This window comes from Misgurnus anguillicaudatus, chromosome 16 (genome assembly GCF_027580225.2).
Source record: "Misgurnus anguillicaudatus chromosome 16, ASM2758022v2, whole genome shotgun sequence".
NCBI classification, from domain to species: Eukaryota; Metazoa; Chordata; class Actinopteri; order Cypriniformes; family Cobitidae; genus Misgurnus; species Misgurnus anguillicaudatus.
Genome location: NC_073352.2, coordinates 16,727,437 through 16,750,821, shown reverse-complemented (window position 1 = coordinate 16,750,821; position 23,385 = coordinate 16,727,437). Strand labels below are relative to the sequence as shown.

The following is a 23,385-nucleotide window of genomic DNA, read 5'->3' as shown; positions in this document are numbered from 1 at the left end:
CTGTAAATGTTTTTTAATGCCTTAAATGTTAAGGTTCAACAAATTTGCTTTAAAGGTCATTGCAACTTACTATTTTTAAGAATACCCTTTAACTTATCAAATAAAGTTGTTTCAAGTTACTTATTCTTATGATTTAATATAACTCAATTTGATAAGTTAAAGCATAGTCAAATTTAAAATATATTAAGACAAAATGACTTGCACAGCCAATCCAATTAAACTTTTTAAAAATGTCATTTTAAATTTTACATGCAGTGTTTTTAATATTTTTTTTTCTTTTTGATGTAGAACTTTTTTCTCTTTTGTGTGCATTTTTTTTTTAAAAGTTTTTCCTTAAAATTAGACATTTAATCTTTATAAATAAAAATACATAATATAATATTAGCTAAATTATAAAGATTATGGGCCCAATTTAAACATGGAAAATTAGCGTTAGAACGTAATTTCACATGCGTAAAAATCTTATTTACACAATGACCAATGCAAACTACCAAGTGCAGCTCAAATTAGATTTACATGGGGCAAAAGCTTTAATGCTTATCATTTCCTTCCAATGGGTGAAGTCATGCGTTGCCTAACTGAATTGTGGATCCGTCAACCCCGAGCCACTGCCGCCGCCCGCGGCACAAGTCAAACACCTCTCAACTTTCCAAGCACCAACACATTACGTTTATGCAAGACACGCCTTCTGTCAAGCGTTAATGCTTTCGCCCTGTGTGAATGTACCGTTACGGTACATTCGTAACGGTACGTAACACCGTAACACGTACAGTTATGGCTGGCGTTAACGCTTAACGGAAGGCTTGTCTGAACCATGGCCAACAGCCAATCACAGTGCCCGCAACCTATGCTCCCGTCTTCCATAAACATAATTGGCTGGCTCTGCCTAGGTTATTTGCATAAGGCGATCTAATTGGCTGACGCACGCGTTGCTGCTTGAAAAGTTGAGAAATGTTCAAGTTCTGCCGCAAGCAACGGCACTGACGCGGTGCCGACGGATCCACAATTTAGTTCGGCACCCATTAAAAGTGAATGGAAGCGTTAACGCTTACACCCCGTGTAAATGCACCATAAGACATGCTTTTTAAGCTTCAAATAATGGCACATATAACCCACAAACTGACGAGCGCAAACCTTTGCGTTGTGTGATTTATTTAAATACTCTCCTAAAATTTTTGAAAGGGAATCTCCTAAAAATGCATATGCAATAATGTCAGTCGCAAAAACAACTAAATCCACACCTTTTCAGCTGTAATTTTACACTGCGTTTCTTTAGTAAATCCTGACAGTATTTTTTTAACGGATACTGTACACTCACACAGGGTGTAAGCGTTAACGCTTCTCATTTACTTTTAATGGGTGACATCATGCATTGCCGAACTGAATTGTGGATCCTGCCGTTGCTCGCGGCAGAACTTAAACGTTTCTTAACTTTTTAAGCGCCAACGCGTGCGTTAGACAATCAGACCGCCTTATGCAAATAACCTAGTGCAGAGCCAGCCAATTACATTTATGCAAGACCGGAGCATGGGTTGTGGCCACTATGATTGGCCACGTTTCAGACAAGCCTTCTGTCAAACGTTAACTGTGGGTTTACACCAAACGCGAAGCGTGCAATTGCATCGCGTTGCTCGCTCTAGATTACTTGCGGGATTTAACTTCGTGTCATGCGAATTTTTCGCTCGAGTTGAATATTTTCAACTTGGGCGAAAATGCGTTTGAGGCGAATAGCGCGTGTTTTCACGGCAAACGCGCCACCCAAATCAATGCAAAGACGCGATCAGACGCGTCCTCGCGTCTTTGCATTGATTTTGTATGTAATCTACTCGCGCAAATCGTTGAACTCGCATCTGGTGTAAACCCACAGTAACACTTTCGCCCCGTGTGAATGTACCGTTAAAGGGGCATTTGCGCTGGCTAAAGCTGTTAGCAAATTTGGCCCTAAATGTCTTTATCTAATATTACAGAATATCTAATTAAATAACATTTTTTTTTAAATTTATCACTGTTCTGCTTTAACACAACTCTACAATTAAAGCAGTTGATGCAGAGAGATTTTGACCAACTATACAATCTAAAAAAATGCTGGGTTATTTCAACCCAGCGTTGGGCCAAAAAGAGACCAGCCCAGCCGTTGTGTTACATTAACCGAGAAAATGTTTATAGTTAACCCAACAATGGGTTAAAACCGAGGTGCAACCTTCCGATCTCTCTGATGAAGCCAATACGGAAGTGATTTAAACTGCAATTCATCAACTGGCCGCTAGAGGCTGGCTCCAAAAGGGACTGAATTCCCAAAGACTTCCATGTTAAAATGGCCAACTTTACAGTAGAAAATAATGTGTTTACAGCCTGGTACAAAAGTGTTTTTGGTCTGTATAGCTAATGTTGCCCTTCATGACAACTGTGAGTGGGGTGAATTTTTGTGACTCATATGTTTAAATGATATTAAGCCTTAAAGTTCTGTCTATGGTTAAAACAACCCAGCATAAGTTAACCCTCATATTATGTTCCGGGTCAATTTGACCCATTTTGATTTTTAAGCTGTCGTATAAACCAGTTCACCTGTGATTTTATTCTTGAAATTTTGTGACCTTTTCTCATTTATGGCCAAGAACATGCATGCAAAGTTTAGACATGCTGATATGTTTTGAAGTGTACCAAAATAATTTTGTAACGATTTTGAGGTTCGCGGGTCAATTTGACCCACATTTTGTTTTGCTCCAAAGCAACTGTATAGACCTAAATTAAATATATATTTTTAGTGTTTGTTGTTATTTTGGTGTTTTACTATCCTGAAATGGGGGTAAAAATGCTTCTCCTCACTATTTTGAGTACTGAAAAAGACTTTTACAGACACAGATGGTAAAAGTGAGTTATAATTTCTATTTACAATGTATATGAAATACTACTTAAGTTACAGTTTTCTTCCAGAAATTTTGTCAATTTCTCAATTAGGGCCATGAACATGCATGCAAAGTTAGGATACACTGATGTGTTTTGAAGGGTTTTTTTTTTAGCACAAATGATGATTTTTGGTACGATTTTGATGTTCGCGGGTCAATTTGACCCATATTTGTTTGTTCCAAGACAACTGTATAGATACAAGTTAAATACATTTATTGCATATATGTTGGTGTTTTACTACCCTGGAAAGAGAAAAGTGAGCTTTTCCTCACTATTTTCAGTACTGATAAAGACTTCCTCAGACTCAGAAAAGTAAATGTGAACTTTCATTTCTATTTTCAATGTATATGAAATACTATGTAAAGCAGATTAATTCAGACCCACAAAAAATCCAGAGGTGAATACAGGTGATGCCAGCTGTGCCCCATAAAACATGACACCAAAATAAGCACCATTTGTGTAAAATGCAAGAAGTCAGAAAGCACATGCTTGATGTGTGCACATCACGTAAACAGTGATTTCTTGAATTTGTACAATGAGCCTCAAGAACAAAAGATGAGCCTATTTAGAAAAGAAAAGCTTCATTTCATTTCACAGCAATATTAAATTGTTTATTTAGGATGTCTTAAACATAGGTATAATCAAAAAAACACGTTGAATTAAAATTTTAAATGTTAAATGTTGCAACAGTTTTTGTGCAACATTTGTTAAAACAAACATGTTAAAAATTGTGGTTAAATGCATTTTTTAAAAACATACTTTTTAATTTTAAGTGTTTGTAATGTGTGACAAAGACTGATACTAAAATGGTTCTGTTCATACCTAATTCCTTCTTGTTTTTCATAATGTGATATTTAAGGAATTGCATTGAATCCAATGCGGGTCAATTTGACCCGCTCCATCAAAATCGTCACAAAAATCGAACACAATACAAGGGTTAAATAACAACCCAAGGGGCTGGGCTTGTCCCTTTTTGAACCAATGCTGGGTTGAAAATAACCCAGCATTTTTAGAGCAGTGGTTCCCAAACTTTTTCAGCGTGCGGCCCCCCTTGTGTACAGTGCATTTTTTACGGCCCCCCGAAAGAAAATTTATGACAAAAACAGTTTTAAATGTAATATTTTAATTAAACAAAACATATAAAATTATACCTAGTAGGGCTGTTGGTTAGTTGGCTTATTATTTTTTAGGTTTAATTACACAGAATTCATAATAAATGAATGTATTTTATAAAATGTCATAAAACTGGGGCCCCCCTGGCACCATCTCATGGCCCCCAGTTTGAAAACCACTGTTTTAGAGTACACAAATGTGTCATTGAAGAGATAATTTTAGAGAATATTTTTGATAATCTTCAACATATGATTGTCAAATGATGCATATATTATTATTTGAAAATATTATTTAATTGTTTGCATTCTGAATACATAAAATGTTAGCTGTAAAATGTGAATCTAAATTAAAGTCTAAATCTAATTCTAAGATTAGCAACCGCAAAGTTTGATTTTACAATAATTTCAATCTTTGACATGACTTTAAGATATTGAAGATATCAACATAATTTTCAAAGAATGCTCTTTATGTGTGTAGTAAACAAATCACAAAAACAACTTTAGGTTTTTGCTGTGACATGAAATAGCACACAATTCAGTCAATATTGTGTCATTTCTACCACTAATCAAAAAATCATTTAATATAGTATTGGGGAAAAAAATAGTTGGTGAACAAACAATAATGTTGATGACATTAATAGTGAAAAAAATAATATAAAACATGTCCTTCACACTCTAAGTATTTTTTATCTAAATCTCTGCAGGTCCACAAGTGCCCACTGTGGAAGAAATAGAAAAACCAGTATACAAGCCACGCTCTGGTAGGGAAAGCTAAAATTCACTTCAGTTAATACTTTCATTTGATCATAATGCCAAGAGAAACACTAATCTGCACTTTGGCATTCAAGACACATCTATAGCTGTTTGCAAATGCGCCTGGGATGCGAATGTAAACGAGCACCTCAAGGGACTCGTAAACAGAGAAAAAAGTGACAAAACGAATGAGACGAAGATCAATCGCATGACACGCAATAATTACGAGTCCTCTAAAATGTCACGAGAGTGAGTGATCGCCAAAGGCCTGTTGATCTAGAATGACAACAGCGTTCAGAATTAACCATACAAGTACCTTCACGTTGATCTTGATGGGAAGAGGAATGCCTTCCTTCAGATCTTTGGTTTTCTCATTGAAGTCTTTGCAAAAGGCCCCAATAGGAATCCCTTTCTGGAAAAGAAAAAAAATAATAAGAAACAGATTCATTAAATGAATGACAGGTTTAGACCCACACGCATTTCAGAGCCCTTCATTCACCGTGACGTTCTTTTGATGAATACCAATGGTCATTTAGAGAGGCCGCACGGTGTCAATCACTCGATAACTCATTGGTGCGCCATGAATGCCTCGGCATGCTTGGATGGCCGTGTGAGTGAGAGAGAGAAAGAGAGAGAGTGAAAGAGAAAGACTAGTGGAAGCCTATTTACCCAAGAGTATGTGTGTGTGTATATGTCAAAATATGGCAGTCATCATACCTCTGAGACTTGAGATAAATTAGATTCTCTTTCCTGGCCCTTGCCGTGCAAGCCAGGGTGAAAGCTAAATGTATAGCTGACATTAAGTCAACACTGGCTGCTATTTCCTCCCGTGTGCTTGCACCGGCATGAGTGTTTTCTGTGGGTTGATTGTGGAGGTGGCTGCTAACCTGTAATCTTATTACAGTTGTATAGTTTTCCAGCAACTGAGGAAGCAGAATTTTTCAAAGGATTCATGGTACCTGGAATGCTTTTTACATCATCGAAGTTACAAAGCAATATGTAACAGTCTGACTGCTTAGTTCAGGGCTGCTACAGTATGACAGCTGGTGGTCTAGTTACACTAGTTTCAATGTCAGACAGCACGCCCACCGACTGCCAACAGACTTTTTACAAACTACACGATGCATATTACACACAAAACTGAGAAGTCTAACCTTGGCACCCTGACAAACAAAACAAACTGATCAACTATTTCCAGGGTTCCCACACCTCAGTAAACTTCAATTTCAAGGACCTTTCAAGGACTTTCCAGGTCCAATACCCTCAAATTCAAGGACTAAATGTGGGGACACATTTCAAGTAAGAGCAAGGTTACATCATGTTACCTTTTAAGACACATTGTTACAGTTCCATTTTGAGGGAATTCGTGCTGCGTCACTGCAATGACACTTTGGGGACGCATCCAGGGGTAAGTGCGTCTGAATATGTATATCAAATTCAACCAATGGTGAGGTTTAAAGACAAAGACAGGTTGATGCGGGAGCCAGGAAGTATATCGCTATCTGAAATATTGCCAAAGACGACATTACAGGGACGCAGGAAGTATGGAAGGGAGACACAGCGTCTCGTTCCCTTGTCAGGGAACAACAGTTACATACGTAACCAGAGACGTTTTTATGTGTCAAACAAAAATTTTTATGCAAAAAAGCATTTTGGTATGAATCAGCATTCACATACAGAAGATATAAGCATTTAAAGCGTGATCAAAAGACTAGAAATGTTATATTATCCTACACTACACAGGGAACAATATGGATTTTTTTCCAGAAAACTTCTTGCATAAAATAGACTCAAGCACTTTCAATGACCTGTATCTATCTATGTATATTTTCAAAAACTTCCCAGGGCCTTGAATTTTCCCCCTCCAGATTCACAAACTTTCAAGGATTTCAAGGACCCGTGGGAACCCTGTATTTCGGTCTAGTCTGTCAGAAAAAGCAGCAAAGTGCACCAGACTTCATGCTAAAAGTCATGGCAACAAGACAAGTTAGACCCCTTATAGAAAGTTTTTGCATATACTTGAATGTTTGATTCTAACTTTGGCACAAACAAGCGGTATAACTGTGCAACCAGTATTGTTGCGTAACAATCCAAAAATTTCAACACTAATGACATGATAAACAAAAGCCGCTGATATCAAACTTCCCATCTCCCTCCTGACTTGCTTATTAATAGTAATCCCATGTCAACCCCACGAGCGTCTCCCCAAGCCCCGAATTCACAGAGAACAACAGATCTAAGTAAACAAAAAAGGAAGCGGGTGATTCCTAATTAAATATGGATTAATATTAAGCCGAGGTTGTGAGGCGAGCCTCAGAAACCCTAGGGCGAACATGTCGGGATTCCATTTCCACCCGATTCCTTTTTAACTACGTTTCAAACCAAAAACAACAACAAATATAAAAGGAATCCAAATGGCATTTGGGGATAGCTGACAGTTCTATGGAGAAAAGGTTGCATGACAGTTTGGGGAGGGGGGCAGCAGATAACAGTATTAAAAGTTGGAGGTGTACGAATTTGGCAGTGGCATTCAAAGAGTGCCAAACAAAAATGAAATACAAGAAAACAACAGTAAGTGCGCTTTGTGTACAAGTTTTAATATCATAAGTGAGACCATTATAAAAATGGGAATATGTTGCTGGTTGAAAAAAAGGTGATGGACACTTCTATGCAAAAGCGCTGTGTTTTTAATAGCAGATGCATTTACTTTCAAGTACCGCCTAAATTGCTGGTCTAGCGCTCTGAAACCCAAGATCTCATCATCCAGAAGTCAAGCAGTCCAATTAAATCGCTTCTTTCCTCAGTAGTGACTGATAAAAGCAGTGCTGCGTGGAACAAAATGGCTGCTGTAGATCACTGTGATGGAGGCGTGCTACCAACCCTGGACACTGCTTGTTATTTATTATCTCAGATGGATATTAGAAGTGCTTATCATATCGATACTCTCTGGGATAAAGCAGCAATTCATAGTCAAGGTACTGACGGAGAACAAAACCCCACTTGGGTTTGTGCGAGAAGATAAGCAGACGCAGAAGGCTTTCAAAACAATCATGCTCCTAAATCACTTAACAATCTGTTTGAAATATGTTCGTGGGGCAAACTGATTCTTGGGAGATAATTATCCCCCCCTAACAAGGCGAATCATTTCATAACCGGACTAAAAACTCTTAGTTAATACAGTAATTCCCAGCTAGGGGTACACATACATTCAGTTTTGCTTTGTAAATGTTAATGATTGCTGTCAATAAGTCACAATTGATGTCATAATTTCATTTAGAAAGAAAGTTCTGCTTAACCCTCACTGGCTATGTTTACATGCACAAAATTTTGTCAATCCGACTGAATTTAATACGATTGAAGGTTACGACGATACGGTTTACATGCACCCTAAATATTGCAATCTGATTAAAATGTTCGTATGTACATTCTATAGAATCGGAACCGAACGTCTGCGCAAGCGCACAGCCAGGGTTGCCAGATTTGCGTATCAGAACCATCCCAAATGACATTCAAAACTAGCCCAAAAGGATCCCAATGACTATTCACAGCCCAAAAATAACTAATGAACAAAATACTTTCATCTTTAACATGCAGAACACAACTGGCGAAAACAGTAGCTCAAATCTAAACTCGAAAAAAGCAGAGGACTTGGCAACACCTCGCTGGGGACAGCATCTCTCGTTGAGTTCAGGCTTTATCTCTGGATTAAAGTCACAACGGAGTTGGAGAAAGTTGTTCTTAAGAAGTTTTAGATATAGGTGATGAAAACACACTTTTCAAAAGTCACAACTTTATTTTATTGATTTAAGTAGCCTAATGTTTTAAAAGTACACACAAACCCTGTAAAAGAATGTAAATCGTGTGACTCCAGTAACCTTACCTAAATAATGTGTGATGCCACTGCCTTGCTATTGCGTGTTTCTGTGACGAGAATCATGTGATAAGAGTTTAATATAAGACGTGAACTTGAGCACAAATGTACTGCGCATTTGCACAATGTATTTTTGCATTCGATTGAGAAAATACTACGATTCATGCGTACTTTTCTCCTGCGGATCGGATCACAGATCCGAGTACACCACCGCCTTCAATACGATCCAAATTTGCATCCGATCGTCCTCAATCTTATTGATTAAGGTGTTTACATGAAGACTATTCAATACGATTGAGCCATCAAAACGATTACAAACGAATTATCTTGTTGCATGTAAACGTACCTATGGGACCTAGGAGCTAGACAAAAAGATTGAAAACAATGGTCTAATGTTTTGTGTTCTGTAATATCTATATAACTTAAGCTTTGTATTTGCGATTCACAGAACGACATCTTTGTTCTTTCTTTTCATCTGTTCTCCCGCTTTGCATTTGCTTCATTACAATAATGTAAGCTTTCAGCTTCAGCTATTCTTTATAACGAGATGGCCGCTGACACAGATGAATGACAAAAAGCTTTAGGACAGACTTAGAAAGTAACAGTTGCTTCAGATTGTTTCAAGTGTGCGTCTTAATAATGCGCGTGTGCATATTTCTAGGGTTGTTCGAGGCATGTTCCCTATGAGGACAATAATGAAGATCAATACTAACATTGGGGACGTCCATTTGACAAAAGCGGGTGAAAGGCATCAAAGCCCTGATGTATGGGGAGGCCCATAGGGGACCGGCATGAATAAAGAATGTGTGCGATGCGGGCTGCAAGCTCATTCCATTAAAGGAGAGCAAAGGGAAAAGTGAGGTTGGTTCAAGAGGTTCAATCACTTTACAGCAAAGCCTCTGAGGAAAGAGCATTAGAGGACAGTGTGACTTCCAGCTAAGTGAAAGCGTGTGTAATTAAGTGCATGAATGGGAGATTAAGCAAATTAAAACGGTTAACACTTTACATGTAGACGAGGACATTGTGGACGGGACAGAAGCGAAGGGACAAAAGGCCTCCTCGGCGATGAGCACAGATATATAAAAAATAAATGAGATTACACCAGGATGAGATACTCAGGCCATGAAGGGAAAGAAATGGAGGAAGACGAAGACAGCGAGAATAAAAGCAAAGTGATTTTTTTTCAATGTGATCCCTCAGTGTGAGATTTATAGGATGGGGCACTGCATTTTCCTTACTTGTGTGCAGTGATATGTATCGGTGAGTGAGACAGAAGTGCAAGAAAGGGCGTGTGTACACAAGCATGACAGGGAACGTAGCCTTGGGTCGGTTGGGTGGATTAATTGCCCCTGGCACCCAAGGATGGGCAATTCATTGCCCAGGTTGGCGCATGACGGATGGCGTTGGGGTGAAGGGGCGTAGACGAGGGGTTAATTAAACACGGCAGTGTGAGACACTCTAATTAATTACTCTGGTTCCCCTTTCCTAATTTAATGGGCTGAACTCTTCCTGTTTTATTACTTTCTTCCCTACATGGGTGATTAGCCTCATACCCTCAAATTGGTCTAGCCGGTCGTGCCAAGGTCGAGACCTCATAAGAAGAATGTGGCCGGTACTAGTTAGGGTTTCGCCTGTGGATGTAATGAGGATTAATATTGAGAAATGCCAACATTAAAGTTTGTCTACACCGCTAACGGGTTTATCTTTGATCATCCTTACATCCCCCCTACCCTCGATCACATTTAAAAACATGTCTCTTTTTTAAAGTTCAAACAGTGGTGCGTTAATGCATTTACAATGCCTTGTAGTGAATGCCATGGGGCAAGCTGTGCCACTTGGGACGCATTATTATCGGGTACATTTTACTGTGCATATTTATTGAAGGTAACGTATGGCATGAACGGGCCTTAAAGGTACCATTCTGTCCTTGAATAGAAAAGAAAGAATTTGTGTTTTGACATCAGCAGGAACAAACGGGTCCATGTACAGACATTAAAATGCACGGTCAAGGTCTAGACACAGCGTGGGATACTGTGAAACAGAAAAACTTTCAAAGGGCAAAAGATTTTCTGTATCCGTGCCAGTGTTTAGCATTTGATGGAAATCAGCGAGTGTGAAAGGATTCCATTAAGTGCATGTTATTAAAGAGCCCAGTACCTCAGACCTACTCTTCACAAAATTACATCGCATCAGAGAAAGTCTTATCTTATCAGAGCTCTGCCACATCTCATTCAGTTAATCACGACGGCCGATAATTCACAGGGTATCGTTATCAGTTCAGCCAGTGTTGGTTTAAATATAAAGATTTATGGCGATTTTAATTGGAGACATAAAGCAGGAAGTTAGGGCATGGATTTATGATCAACAACAGCGTATCAAGCTGTGCGGCGCTCATTGTAAGGAAGCCTGTAGTCAATAAGATAGATTGTATTGCTGTGGCTTGTGCATGTGGGGTGTCAGCTAACAGCTCTAATGTGTGGCAGATGGGTGCAGTAAAAAACGTCTCGGGTTGGTTTTGGCCGAGCTTCTGCCAAGTGCACACCTGGGGCACCGAACAAGCCCCTTAACATTCAAGAGGCATACCTTGGAAAAAAACAAGGCTTCACAAACTTCACCTCTTATAGGTGGGCGAAAGTGTTGACTGTGCACTGCTGGACTCTTGTTGTCTCATTTTCTCTGTCTATTACACGGACACCAAGCTGAAAGTAAGCCAGATCAGAGTGACCTTCAACAACTTCAACCCCACCGGGACCGAAGAGGAGAGATGAGGAGATAGAGAAAGAAAAAGAGGGAGGAGCTAACAGAAAAGACATTGAAGGTAAGGAATGGAAAATTCGTTTTTGGAAAGCAGTGGTGCGCGTAGCTGACTGTGACAAGACAGATGACTTTGCTTTCTATCTCTTTCGTTCCCGCTGGCCTGATCAACACTCTCAGAGATGACCTCCCACCACGATTAAACGAGGAGCACATTGTAAAGAAATGAAACAAGGAAAGTAACCTTTGATTTCACACGGGCCATAAAGGGAATGAAAACCGGCTCGTCAGAACGCTTACGGGAAAAATTTTACAGGTAATGAGATTCAGCTCAATCTCAAGCCACAGCGGTGCTCTGATCATGCAAGAGCGGTGTGTACCTCAAAATCATTAATATTAAGTGCCTTCCTTCAAAGTATTCTGTACGTGATTATGACAGACTCAATAAAATCTAATTCTAGGGCTGTGATATCCTATATGGTAACAAAGTAATTCAAATTCTGTCATTGTTTACTTACCCTTTGTGTTGTTCGTAACGTGTAACTCATATTTTTCTAAAGAAACAACAAGAAAATAATCTTTAAAGTAATTTCACATGAACTCTGTCTATGAAATCCAGACTAAAGTCTTATGATCTAATTATGAGATAAGGAGCATCAAAGTTTGTGATTTCCTATTCATTTCATTATTAAAGTCAATGTTAAATATATCAAGGTTATATTTACACAGAAAGTTCTTTACATTATATAGGATGATTTATGTAGAAAACAGTTTAGTTTAGCAGGTTTTTTAAATTTTTTATGCAATTGCAGTAGAAAGAAAAATCACCAGAAATGTAGTCTAATGTCCATGCTTGACATTTGGTTACAGGACACCTGAAAGGTTATTGACATCAAGCCTGTGCCGTATGTGGCATGTTTCATTTGAAAGCTGTAGCAGAGCTGAAGATGATCAATTTTGCATTGCATTTATCTTTGCACCTGCTGCTGAATAACAGCCTACATGGTTTGGAATTGCATAAGGGTAAAAAAATAATGATTATAATGGAGGACTTAAAAACAAAGAGATTTTAAGGTGGACTTTGGGGGATACTGGGGTGAGCAGCATTGCACGTTGTGCTGGCACAGGTCCCTCCATGCATTCAGCCCATAGATACACTCTCCTTATCTTTCTATGTCTGCGCATAAGTCTATGCACCTGCTGGGGGATGGATGATCAGTACAAAGTATAAAGTTCACCAAATCAAAATCCTGCAAATGCCAAATCAAATTGAAATCCAACACCCAGCATGTGGAAATTAAGATTCGCTGTGCATAATTTGAACACGGCTTCCTTATCGGTGTACAACATTCGGAATATAATAAATACATCCAGACAGTGTGTACTCTGCATATATTTTATTTAAGCGTTCATGATTAAGATTCCCAGGAAACACACTGTTCCTGTTGCTCTATTAAGTGCATTGTGTTGGCTTACAAAGGTCACAAGTTCGATCCTCAGAGCACACACATACTGACAAAAATGTAATAGGCTATTGAATGCACTGGATAAAAGCCACATGCATAAATGTATATTTCCAGCATTGGATTCTGGCTGCTTTTGATCACAATCCATTCATAATCTCATTCACAATCACTCTCAACAAACAAGGCTTTTAATCTTGATGTATGTGTTGCTGTGGATAGAAGGCATTTTAAGTAAATAACAACCAATCTGAAAGAACCGCCTGGTTTATCTCAGCACGCAACCAATCCTCTCTAATAGCAAGGAAATTGGTGATGTTGTTTTCTCTCCAGAACAATGTCATTATCATAGCAATCACCAAACACAGGCACTAATTACACAGCGCTGACTCCCATTCAATATGCACAGGGCCATTCAAATCTCCCCGCCTGCTTTCTGAAGTGAATCCGAGAGGCTGTGACACAGTGGTGGAGTTAGAGAGGAAAGAGAGGGAGGGCTAGAAGTGCACGTAAGCTGCCTACAAATGACACACACTGCAATCATAAACTGTGCCGCGACGCTTTCGGTCTCTTGTTTCGCATAATTCCGTCGATGAAGTATGAACACGACACCGGAGGGTCACGCGGCTTCCGGTACACGTTCAGCAAATAACGCGTTTCTATGGCACTTCTGAGCGACTTCTCCTCAGTCCGCAAAAAAAGCTTCATCACACACATCGAAACTGAAGAGTCCGTTAAATCTGGATGGACACTTACCCAAGTATGCATGAGATGAAACCTTTATCCATTATAGCGTAAACAGAAGTCAAAAGAGAGAGATTTTCTTCATTCCGTCGACTAAATAAACTGAAGCTCGGAGCGTGTGTGGACAATGTAGCCTTTCAGCTGGATGAAGCGGACTGTCTGGATTAATTTCCACGTTTATAGTTATGCTGGGATGCCGTGTAGTCGAATGCGACCGTTGCACTGGATTCACATAACATCGTCTTGCACGCGGGGTTGCGCTGGTCATTCGGAGATTCGTTTTTGAAGTCCAAAGGACCGAAAAGACACCCAACCGCATGTTTTGGGGTAAATATGCATAAAGTTGAGATCTGTTACAACTTGGTATTTAATTATTCACGCGACTTGTAAGTCACAAAAAGTTGAAATCTAAATGTGAATGCATGTGCTTGTACAGATAATTTGCATCAGAAATTTGTTTTAGCCTATATTTGGTAAAAACAGACAGTCAGCAGCTATTTATAATGCACACTAATATTGCTTAAATGCACTGTAAGTCGCTTTAAAAAAAAAAAAAGGTCTGTCAAATGCACAAATGTGAATGTAATAACAAAATGACACCTGTCGCAATGTGTTGATATTAAACTGGCATGGTCTAACCACACATGTCCTGCAGTGGCAGCAGCACGACACTTACAAGCATAAAGACAGATGGCTTTTATTCATCCTTACAGATGATGTACTGATGATTTTCTCTGTGTTTGGGAATGATTCAATGGCACATTACCGCCGGGCATTTTCACTCGTTTACTCGTAAATGAGGGCATGTGGCACGAGTCCAGCATACATCAACAAGAATGACAGCCAGTAGTGGGTACTTTCATACACCACTGCAAATTCAATATATTTAATCCCACATTAAAACCATTTAAATAGTTTATTTCAAACAGCATTTGTTTGATTTCGTAAACTCGTTTAAAAACCACATTAACATTTATGCATTTGACAGATGCTTAGCCTACATTTACAGTGGATTTAACGCATATTTGATTTTATCAATATATGCGTGTCCCATTGGATCGAACCTATGACCTTTGCTTTGCTAGCGCAGTGGTCTATCAAAGGATGAAAAATTGCGTCATACGCAACCACGTCAGTGCCTGTAGATCAAACACTATTCATATGCAGTTTTGCAGATTTACTATAAAATCACACATCAAATAAGACATCTGTGCAATGAAAGGGGGGTCCTGTATACGCATGAAATTTATGAAATTGCGCACAGTCACCTGCAGACTTTTCAATCCATCACTTACGCTTCAGCTGAAACAGCTGTCAGTACCGAAGTCTGCTCATTATTGATGTGCTTTGAAAAAAACAGCATACAGTGTTATCCAAGTGACTTGATAACCTAATGAAATATGTGCTGACAGGAGTCAAATGCTAAGCTCTGCACCTACAAGCAAGACTCTTGGGTTGAAATTATTTGGCAGAAAACAGTTATTTCAAAGCACAGCTTTCTTAACAAAAGAAAGATTATTTTGTTCGGTGCCACAGCATTTTTTTTCAGCAGTTGCAAGAGGTGCCTTAAATTCACATTCATAGACTGAGGTTATTGGATTCAATTGAATTCCAAAGCAGAAAATCAGTCACGGAGAAAAAAAAGTCCACAGTCAAAATCAGATATTAGTGATGTGCACACACTTTCATTGCACGGAGCTCAGAGTAGATTAATCATTCTAGGTCATTTACCAACATACTCCCTTCATTTCCTCCACACTTCACATTAATGCGTTTAATTTCTACAGTTCCCAAGCTATGAATATATTTGACTCCATTTTCATCAAGAATTCTCCAACATTACATCTCTTTTATTCCCTAGTGCTTTTATGTTATTCTCCGCACTTTCTTTCTTCATTTACCTCTGCTTATTTATGAACTATTGCCATCAAGCCATAACACTTTATTAAGTCTGTATAAAAGCCGAGACAATTAATCACCACCTTGCTCTTTATGTCCCCCTCACCCCATTCAATTTCATCTAAAACACTTTCTCACCATCACGCAGAGGTCTTTCATATTTTCTTATAGGGTCAGGGCAGCAAGTAAAACCATGACGACCAAATAATCATGCAAAATAAAATCAACTTTATATAATATCATAAAGTTTTTGGCATTAAAGGCTATAGGTCCAATAAAAACCCCAGATTTGTCTCTATCTTTGTAATACACAAAAATATAGTACTTAGTCCAGTAAATGCTTTATGTTACACAGGTAAAAACACTTCAGCATATGTCATATGAATCATTTATCATATTGTCAGATCTATGAAGCTATTTATGCAGGTAATATTAATAAACATAAATTTGATTTTAATTAAAGATGCACCAATATATCGTCCAATAATCGGTATCAGTGTTTAAAAGCAATTTTCACAATATTGACTGACAGTTTAAAAACAGCCGATAGTCATGGCTGATATATCCTGTCAATCAAAAGAGAATATGAAAATGCAATGAATAGAAAATGTAAAGAAACATTACTAGTTTAATGTACTAATGGTCATTATATAAATGAATAACATTCAGAAAATGTAATATTCAGAATTTAGTTAATGCAAGTTAAAATAACAACCAAACTATCTGTATAGGCAGATATCAATCTGAATAATATGCTATTGAAAATGTGATATTTGGGCATCTCTAATTTTAATGAATATTTGATGTTTACTTGCATATTATTCTATCTATAATACTCCTCCATTTCATGATTTCATACAATCTGGGTCCTTCAGCAAAACCAGTTAAGAACCACCTTTGACACCCTGTATATCCTAAACCGTAGTGATTTTTATATTACACAAACATTTATCGCAGGTGTTGCAAAAATATTCTCGGCAGACGGCTATAGGGCACCAGTCAAGTTATACAGGCTTCATTCAAAGGGCTGCATTCGATTTCACCATAAAGCCAACAATCATTTCTTCACACCAATCAATACCACAGTTTTACACTGTCTGTTGCTGAAATATGGCTTGGGGAGACATTAATAAATGTAACATTATATGCAGTGTTATGACAACACATTCAGACTGAGCTTGCTCCTATACACTTCCCAGCTCCCCTAAACAAAACATACAAGATTAGGAGAATCAGACTAGGTCACGCCATGCTTCATAATGAAAGCAATTTAATACAAAGTCAATTTAATACAGTAATACTTGACAGAAGCTGCAATGAAACAGGCATGGTAGACAAGCTAAGAGAGAAAAATCTTTAAAAGTGCGTCTGGCTTCCCTTCAGTACAGTTAATTAGTAATGGAATAAGGGTTGATATAAAACGATATCATTTGCAGAAATCCGGGACATTTAAAATGTGACAAAGTTTGTGCACAAGTTAGGAAATCACATTCTGGAACTTGAAAAAGACAGCACAGAGGATTCTGGCACATTGTTGTATGTCAGTGCATCACTGACAAAAACAATTTGACTGGAAGGAAAAAGATATGTTTGTCTTGCACGTGAAGAAAATAAAGATGCCGTTTTACAGACCGAACCACAATAATCCATATTTTTATGTAAATTTCAATGGTTTTGTACATGTAACTTTGAAAGTCTTTGAATTCCTATAAATGGTTAAAGGCAGGGTGCATGATCTCTAAGAGCCAATTCAAAGACATTTATAATCACCTAAACAAACACGCCCCTAACCCAATAGAATCTGGACCTTAATTTGATAGACCCTCCCCACACATACGCAACCCAGGCAATGATGTCGTTTAGTAGACATGCCCCTTACAGCTGATTGGCTACAAGTTTGTTTTGGTAGTCGGCCCCATAATAACCAATGCAAACTAAGAGCAGCGCAAATTAGTTCAAGGTCACAAATAAGCAGAGCTGATCTTGAGTGACATCGCAGTTGAAATTCGGGGTGTGTAATCCCAGCTAACGAAGCCAAAGTACACTGAAAAGAATTGGAGGACAAAAAACTGAAGGTTTACAAGAAGTTTTGAAATGTCTGGTATTGTGAGACGACTTCTTGTTGTGACTCCTATTTTATTTACTTAAAGGATTAGTCAATTTTTTTAAAAGAAAAATCCAGATAATTTACTCACCACCATGTCATCCAAAATGTTGATGTCTTTCTTTGTTCAGTCGAGAAGAAATTATGTTTTTTGAGGAAAACATTGCAGGATTTTTCTCATTTTAATGGACTTTAATAGAGCCCAACATTTAATACTTAACTCAACACTTAACAGTTTTTATCAACGGAGTTTCAAAGGACTATAAACAATCCCAAACAATGCATAAGGGTCTTATCTAGCGAAACGATTGTCATTTTTGACAAGAAAAATAAAAAATATGTACTTTTAAACCACAACTTTTCGTCTAGGTGCGGTCCAGTGCGACCTAACGTAAATGCGTAGTGACGTAGGGAGGTCTTGTGTTACATATATAAAACGCACATTTGTGGACCATTTTAAACAATAAACTGCCACAAAGACATTAATTATTATGGGTGGGGTCAGCTGGCGCATCACGACCGGATCTACATGACGAGAAGTTGTGCTTTAAAAGTGTTAGTAAATCTGGCTCTTATTCACTAAAGTTTTTAAAGATGTTAATTTGACATGAAAATGGCATCACCCCACATCTGCACTATATATAATATAAGCTAAATGTTCCTGTACTAAATGTTCCTGTAGCTCAAACGGTAAAACTTTGTGTTTGCAGCACAAAAGGTCATAGGTTTAATTCCCACTGAATACACATACTGATTAAATCTATACCATGTAATGCACTGTAAATTGCTTTGGATTAAAGTGTCGACGTAAATGTAAATTGTTGGAACAAAACTTTGGTTTATAATCAATGAAGCTTGTGGCGCTGGAGTGATTTATACAGAAAGACAGAAATAGTAAAATTGTGAGTATAATGCAAAAAGGTGATATGGGAAATGCATATTCAATGCCTATTTAGCTCCAGAGTCCTCTATGACAGTGGTTCTCAAACTGGGGGCCGCGAGATGGTGCCAGGGGGGCCCCAGTTTTATGACATTTCATAAAACACATTAATTTATTATGAATTTGAGAAGTTTGAGAACCACTGCTCTATGATATACAGGCATTTTCTCTGACTCTCATGTATTATGCATATACCCTATACATCAGCTTATACATGACTGCATAACACCCTCCTGAGAAACAAGTGTCTGAAAAACAATCAATGTTTTTTTTGATCCTCTTTATAAATCACCACCCTTTTCAAACAATTTCAGACCTTGATGTTCAAAAGAAAACTGTTTTCATTTAGACATCACAGAATAGCCAAAAGATGCATCAAGGCAGTGTTGTATAGTCTATTGTTGTTTCTGTGCTGCAGAAAATCAGGCAATTTGCCTGCTCGCTTTATAACAATTGACTGTCTTCTCAAAGGCCATAAATACAATCAGGAGCATCTACGGAAGCTTTTTAGATATATATCCCATTCCCTTTGAAATGGCATTTTTTCCTATGTATGTTGTGTTATTGCATTATCTCGCATGCTGTGTCCTTATCAACTTCTAAAGGGTACAACCTTTAAAACTATTCTCTCGTCTCTGTTCTTAATGAGTCATCAGAGTCTGTTTGTGTCCTTGTTTCTCTTTCTGCCTCCAGCATGTTGCCCTCGCCACAGGTGTGCGTGTCTACTTTGGTGACAGTGAGCACAATGGCAGTGGTCGACCTCTACCTGCTGGAGCAAAGCATGCTGGGACCTCGTGGCGGAGCCCATCCTGCAGTATGGCCATGTGTCGCCGTCGCACTCGGTGATCTGTGTTTCTTGCTGGCACTGCGCTTTGTTTCAGCCGGTGTCGTCTCGGAAGCTCGCTCTCCCCGTCGGGGCTTCGCCAATGCTCTCTGGTTCCTATTTCTATCTCTGTTGCAGCTCAAGCTTTTCTTTGTGTGTCAAAATTACAGACAAGAGCGGCGACCTCCAGATCCTCTCGCCCGTAAGACACTGACTCTATTACTTTCTGTCTGCCTGCCCTCACTGTTCCTCATCCTGACAGGAGCCGATTACATGACTCCCCTTCGGAGAAAACAAGAGGTCCGCAGCCGACTTCTGTGGGTGGTTGTGGACCTGCTCGACGTGCTGGACCTGCAAGCCGGCCTGTGGGAGGTGCAGGGAACTGTTGGGGTCCCCCTTTGGGTGGAGGGTATTGTTTTCTTTTATTGTTACGTATTGCTGCTGTTGCTGCCGTGCGTTTCGCTAACCGAGCTCGGTGCTACTGCCCTGCCCGGACTACAGGCAACTCGGAAAGAAGCCATCTATCCTTGGCTCAGTTTGGTCACCATTAACTTATTCACCCTTGTGCCCAGAGGAGTGGGGATGTTATGGTATAGGGACCCACGGGTGTCTACAGTGTTCCTGGGTAAAAACCTGCTGGCTCTTGCAGTAAAGCTCAGCTCCGCCTGGGAGCGGCACAAAAAGGGACGTGGAGGGGTTCAGGGGGCTGGAAGCGCCACAGGAACCGGAACCCAGAATCGCAGGGAGGTCTCAGAACCAGCGGCAGAGCAGGAACAAGGGTGCACGTCTCCGACTGCATCATCTACGCGCTACCACACGCTTTCACGCACGCATTCACACAGCCACACGCTGTCTCACGTCAGTTTGGACCCTACGGAGACCTCGCTGGGACCTGCTTATATTTCTCATGAACTCTAGTAGTCATTGTGAAACTGCCAGTAACTTATAAGCTTGTGGTTTAATCCCAGCATTCTCTAAAATGACCAGAGATAACATATTAGCACACTTTGTAGTTTGTACAATTGAAGATTTGTAAAGCCAGGTGGAGCCTTCTTCCAGACAAAATGATAATTCGTTTAAGCCGTTTTAATGAAGTGCCTTCTTTGAAGAGCGACAATTATATTCTTGCTCTCGTTTCATTTGGTGTTCATCCAGGACTTGAATTTAAACCATGTACAGTGAAGCATGACCACTGTTAATATTCAACTCTGTAATAAATGTTTAATAGTCACCTGTTTTCAAACATGTTACCTGAGCCTATAACCTATTGGTTTGATATGCGACACAGAGGCAGATCTCAGGTAAATTGTTGCAGACCTGTCTACACCTAATGTAAGCATTTCACAAATTCTGTGTGACAGTTTGATTTATAGAGTTGGGCTTTACGGACAAATTAATCCATTCCTCCGTCAACCAAATGGAAGTTTCATGGTCGAGCAAACACAACGAAAGTATCTGCCTATCACTTTCAACTGTGAAACAAATCAAATCGGTAGCAAAGGGCTAACTTTAAATCTAGCACAGCCTGAACCAAAGCCTTAGCATCACTGTAGGACGAGTATAAAAAATGCCTTTTATATGACAGTTACAACAAGTGAATCCCGGGGAGGATTATGGTCAGCTGACACAATCCCCTCACACGCTCTGATAAACAATCACTGCTTTTTATTAATTGAAATGAGATTCATTTTCAAAGAGCTAAGAGCTCATACCGCATTTCATTTATGATTTACACAGAGCATTTACAGAACGTAAAAGCGTACAAACTTGCATGACAAACGCTAACAATAAGTCCAAGTTATAAATTAATTGAATAACCAAGAGCGGTTCCACGGGAAGCCGCTTTAGCTTTAGAGATATTGCAGAGAGTTAGGAATCTGACCAAATTCAATTCCTCTGTCTCACTCTTCTTTTTTCATTTCAAGATCATGTTACCTTCCCCCGTGAGCAACTACCATCAATGAAGAAAAATTACGAAAATAATGAACAAGCAGTGTTTATTTCTTAAGTGAATCATCTGCAGCTTGAGGAACATACCTTCTTCATATTTCACCCCGAAGTTGAATAAAAAAAAGAAATTGCATTTTGCATAATGAAAATAAACTATAATGTAAAGGATTATGTATGTGCTGGTTGCTATAGCAGAATAAATCCAGGACCCAGGTGCAAAGTGGGCGGTATTTATTTCCTTAAAGGACAAGTTTGGTATTTTACACTTAAAGCCCTGTTTTCAGATTGTTTATGATGAAATAGAACGGTTTTGACTGAAATTTGGACATATGATGAATTTTTGGGTGTTTGTTGTATCAGCCCCCACCTTTACAATGGCTGAATAGGTGCACTGGAACAATCCTTCAAAAAAATTCATTAAACTTTCGTTTACAAAGACGTGAAACTCACCGAGTGGTCAGGGGTGTTCACTGATATGCTCACACAAAAATCGCTGCAAAAGATGTTTTCCAACAAGTTTTATCGTAGTTTTTGTTTAACTTCATTGACTTGTATTAGATGTGCTGTGAGGTACGGTATTACTCCGCGCCGGGAACTTTGTTTGTATTCTTGCAATTGGCAAAGGCGGATTATCGCCACCAACTGGGCTGGAGTGTTTATTATTCAAGCTCGCGGCGTAAGAATATAGGGGTGTGAGGCGTTTGTAAATATAGGTCCACAAGTTTACAACGAATGCTAAAACACCTGTTGGAAAGCATCTTTTGCAGCGATATTAGTGAACACCCCTGACCACTCGGTGAGTTTCACGTCTTTGTAAACGAAAGTTTAATGCATTTTAGGAAGGATTGTTCCAGTGCATCTATGCAGCCATTTTGGGGGTGGGGGCTGATGCAGCGGAAGCCGGGGATTCTCGGGCCGGCATCATGTGTCCGGGTTTCAGTCAAAACCGTTCTATTTCATCATACACCATCTGAAAACAGGGCTTTAAGTGTAAAATATCGAACTTGTCCTTTAAATAAAAGTTTTGGGTTAACCATTTGTAAATAAATCGCATATATGTTATTAATTATGCATATTTATATTACATTTATTTGAATGTATTAAATTGCACCTGTCAAGATGAATCCGAGTACCCACACAAGGCTGTGTAATTAGTTTTAGATGGTTGTTATCTGGGAATAACAAACCTCGGAATGTCGCCACTGGGTAATCAAAGAGCTCCAAATAGAGGATGAAAAAATTCCTTAATGTGCTTATCTTAAAATAAACAATGTATCTTCTAAACAGTCTGTTTACTCCAGAAAACACTCATTTTATTTTTACTAGGTATGTTTTTGTAAGATTCCCTTACAGCTTGGCCTGTATCAAAAAAACATTAAAACTTTTTATTTCGCCTTCTGTTCCTCTTCTCCATCCAGCCGAGTTAATTTCTCTCTGGACTATAATTACTCTCCTCTACAGAAGCTGTCAGCCCCCTCCACCTCCCAAGCTCCCACTTTTATTTCTCTCGTTTGTTTAAATTTGCCCCCCGGCCGACAGGCAGCTACCTCCATGCGCTTGCTCTGTCAGGGATGGTTAGGCAGACGGGAGGAATACCGACGGAGGGAAGATTAAAGGGCGAAGCTTTACGCTGAAGGCCTGCTGCCTGCAATTTATTTACAGTTTAATACACATAAAAGTGCTAAACTGAGGCAAAGACAGCAGCATGGGCACAAAGATAAAACCGGAGCTACAAGTGTACGGTACGCGACGACACAAGCACGCAACATTGCACGTTTCACAGACATATGGTGCTGCTTTGCTTGATAGATGCTTATTGCACTTCGTTTTTAGTTCACAACAGCTTTTAGCAGAAGGTGAGTGCACTCAGGAGGCTTTGCTGACATGTTCTGGCAAAAGAAAATGTGTCTCATTTATTATCATCACGATGGGCAGGGGACTGTAATGGCATCATTATGGCTGTAATTAGCTTGTTAGTTATGAATGCATAGGAAGCCTGTGACATTGCTACACTAAACAACTTACTATAACAGTCCCGGAAACATTAACATTTCTGTAAATGAAG

At 39.1% G+C, this 23,385-nt stretch overlaps 2 protein-coding genes across 3 annotated transcripts in view; one reads left to right on the top strand and one right to left on the bottom strand.

Annotated features, from left to right (window-relative positions):
* The window catches only part of mrpl11 (mitochondrial ribosomal protein L11), a 46,140-nt gene that overhangs the window by 8,649 nt on the left and 14,106 nt on the right, over positions 1 to 23,385 (bottom strand). Inside the window, exons 1-2 of one of the 2 annotated variants that reach the window (XM_055177661.2) lie at positions 13,617 to 13,756; positions 5,089 to 5,184 (exon numbers count right to left, since the gene is read on the bottom strand). In XM_055177661.2, coding sequence (XP_055033636.1) covers positions 5,089 to 5,184; positions 13,617 to 13,628 — 108 coding nt within the window. In that variant the 5' untranslated portion in view covers positions 13,629 to 13,756. Of the gene's footprint in view, positions 1 to 5,088; positions 5,185 to 13,616; positions 13,757 to 23,385 lie in introns of those variants that run through there. The other variant, XM_055177660.2, reaches the window with a different exon arrangement.
* tmem265 (transmembrane protein 265) lies at positions 13,787 to 20,601 on the top strand. Its single transcript, XM_055177659.2, has 2 exons — positions 13,787 to 13,931; positions 19,241 to 20,601. Exon 2 carries the CDS (start codon positions 19,242 to 19,244, stop codon positions 20,286 to 20,288), a length of 1,047 nt encoding a protein of 348 aa, XP_055033634.2. The 5' UTR covers positions 13,787 to 13,931; position 19,241; the 3' UTR covers positions 20,289 to 20,601.

Excerpts from the sequence above, each read along its gene's own strand:
- tmem265 (XM_055177659.2), top strand. The coding sequence starts at position 19,242 with ATGTTGCCCTCGCCACAGGTGTGCGTGTCTACTTTGGTGACAGTGAGC.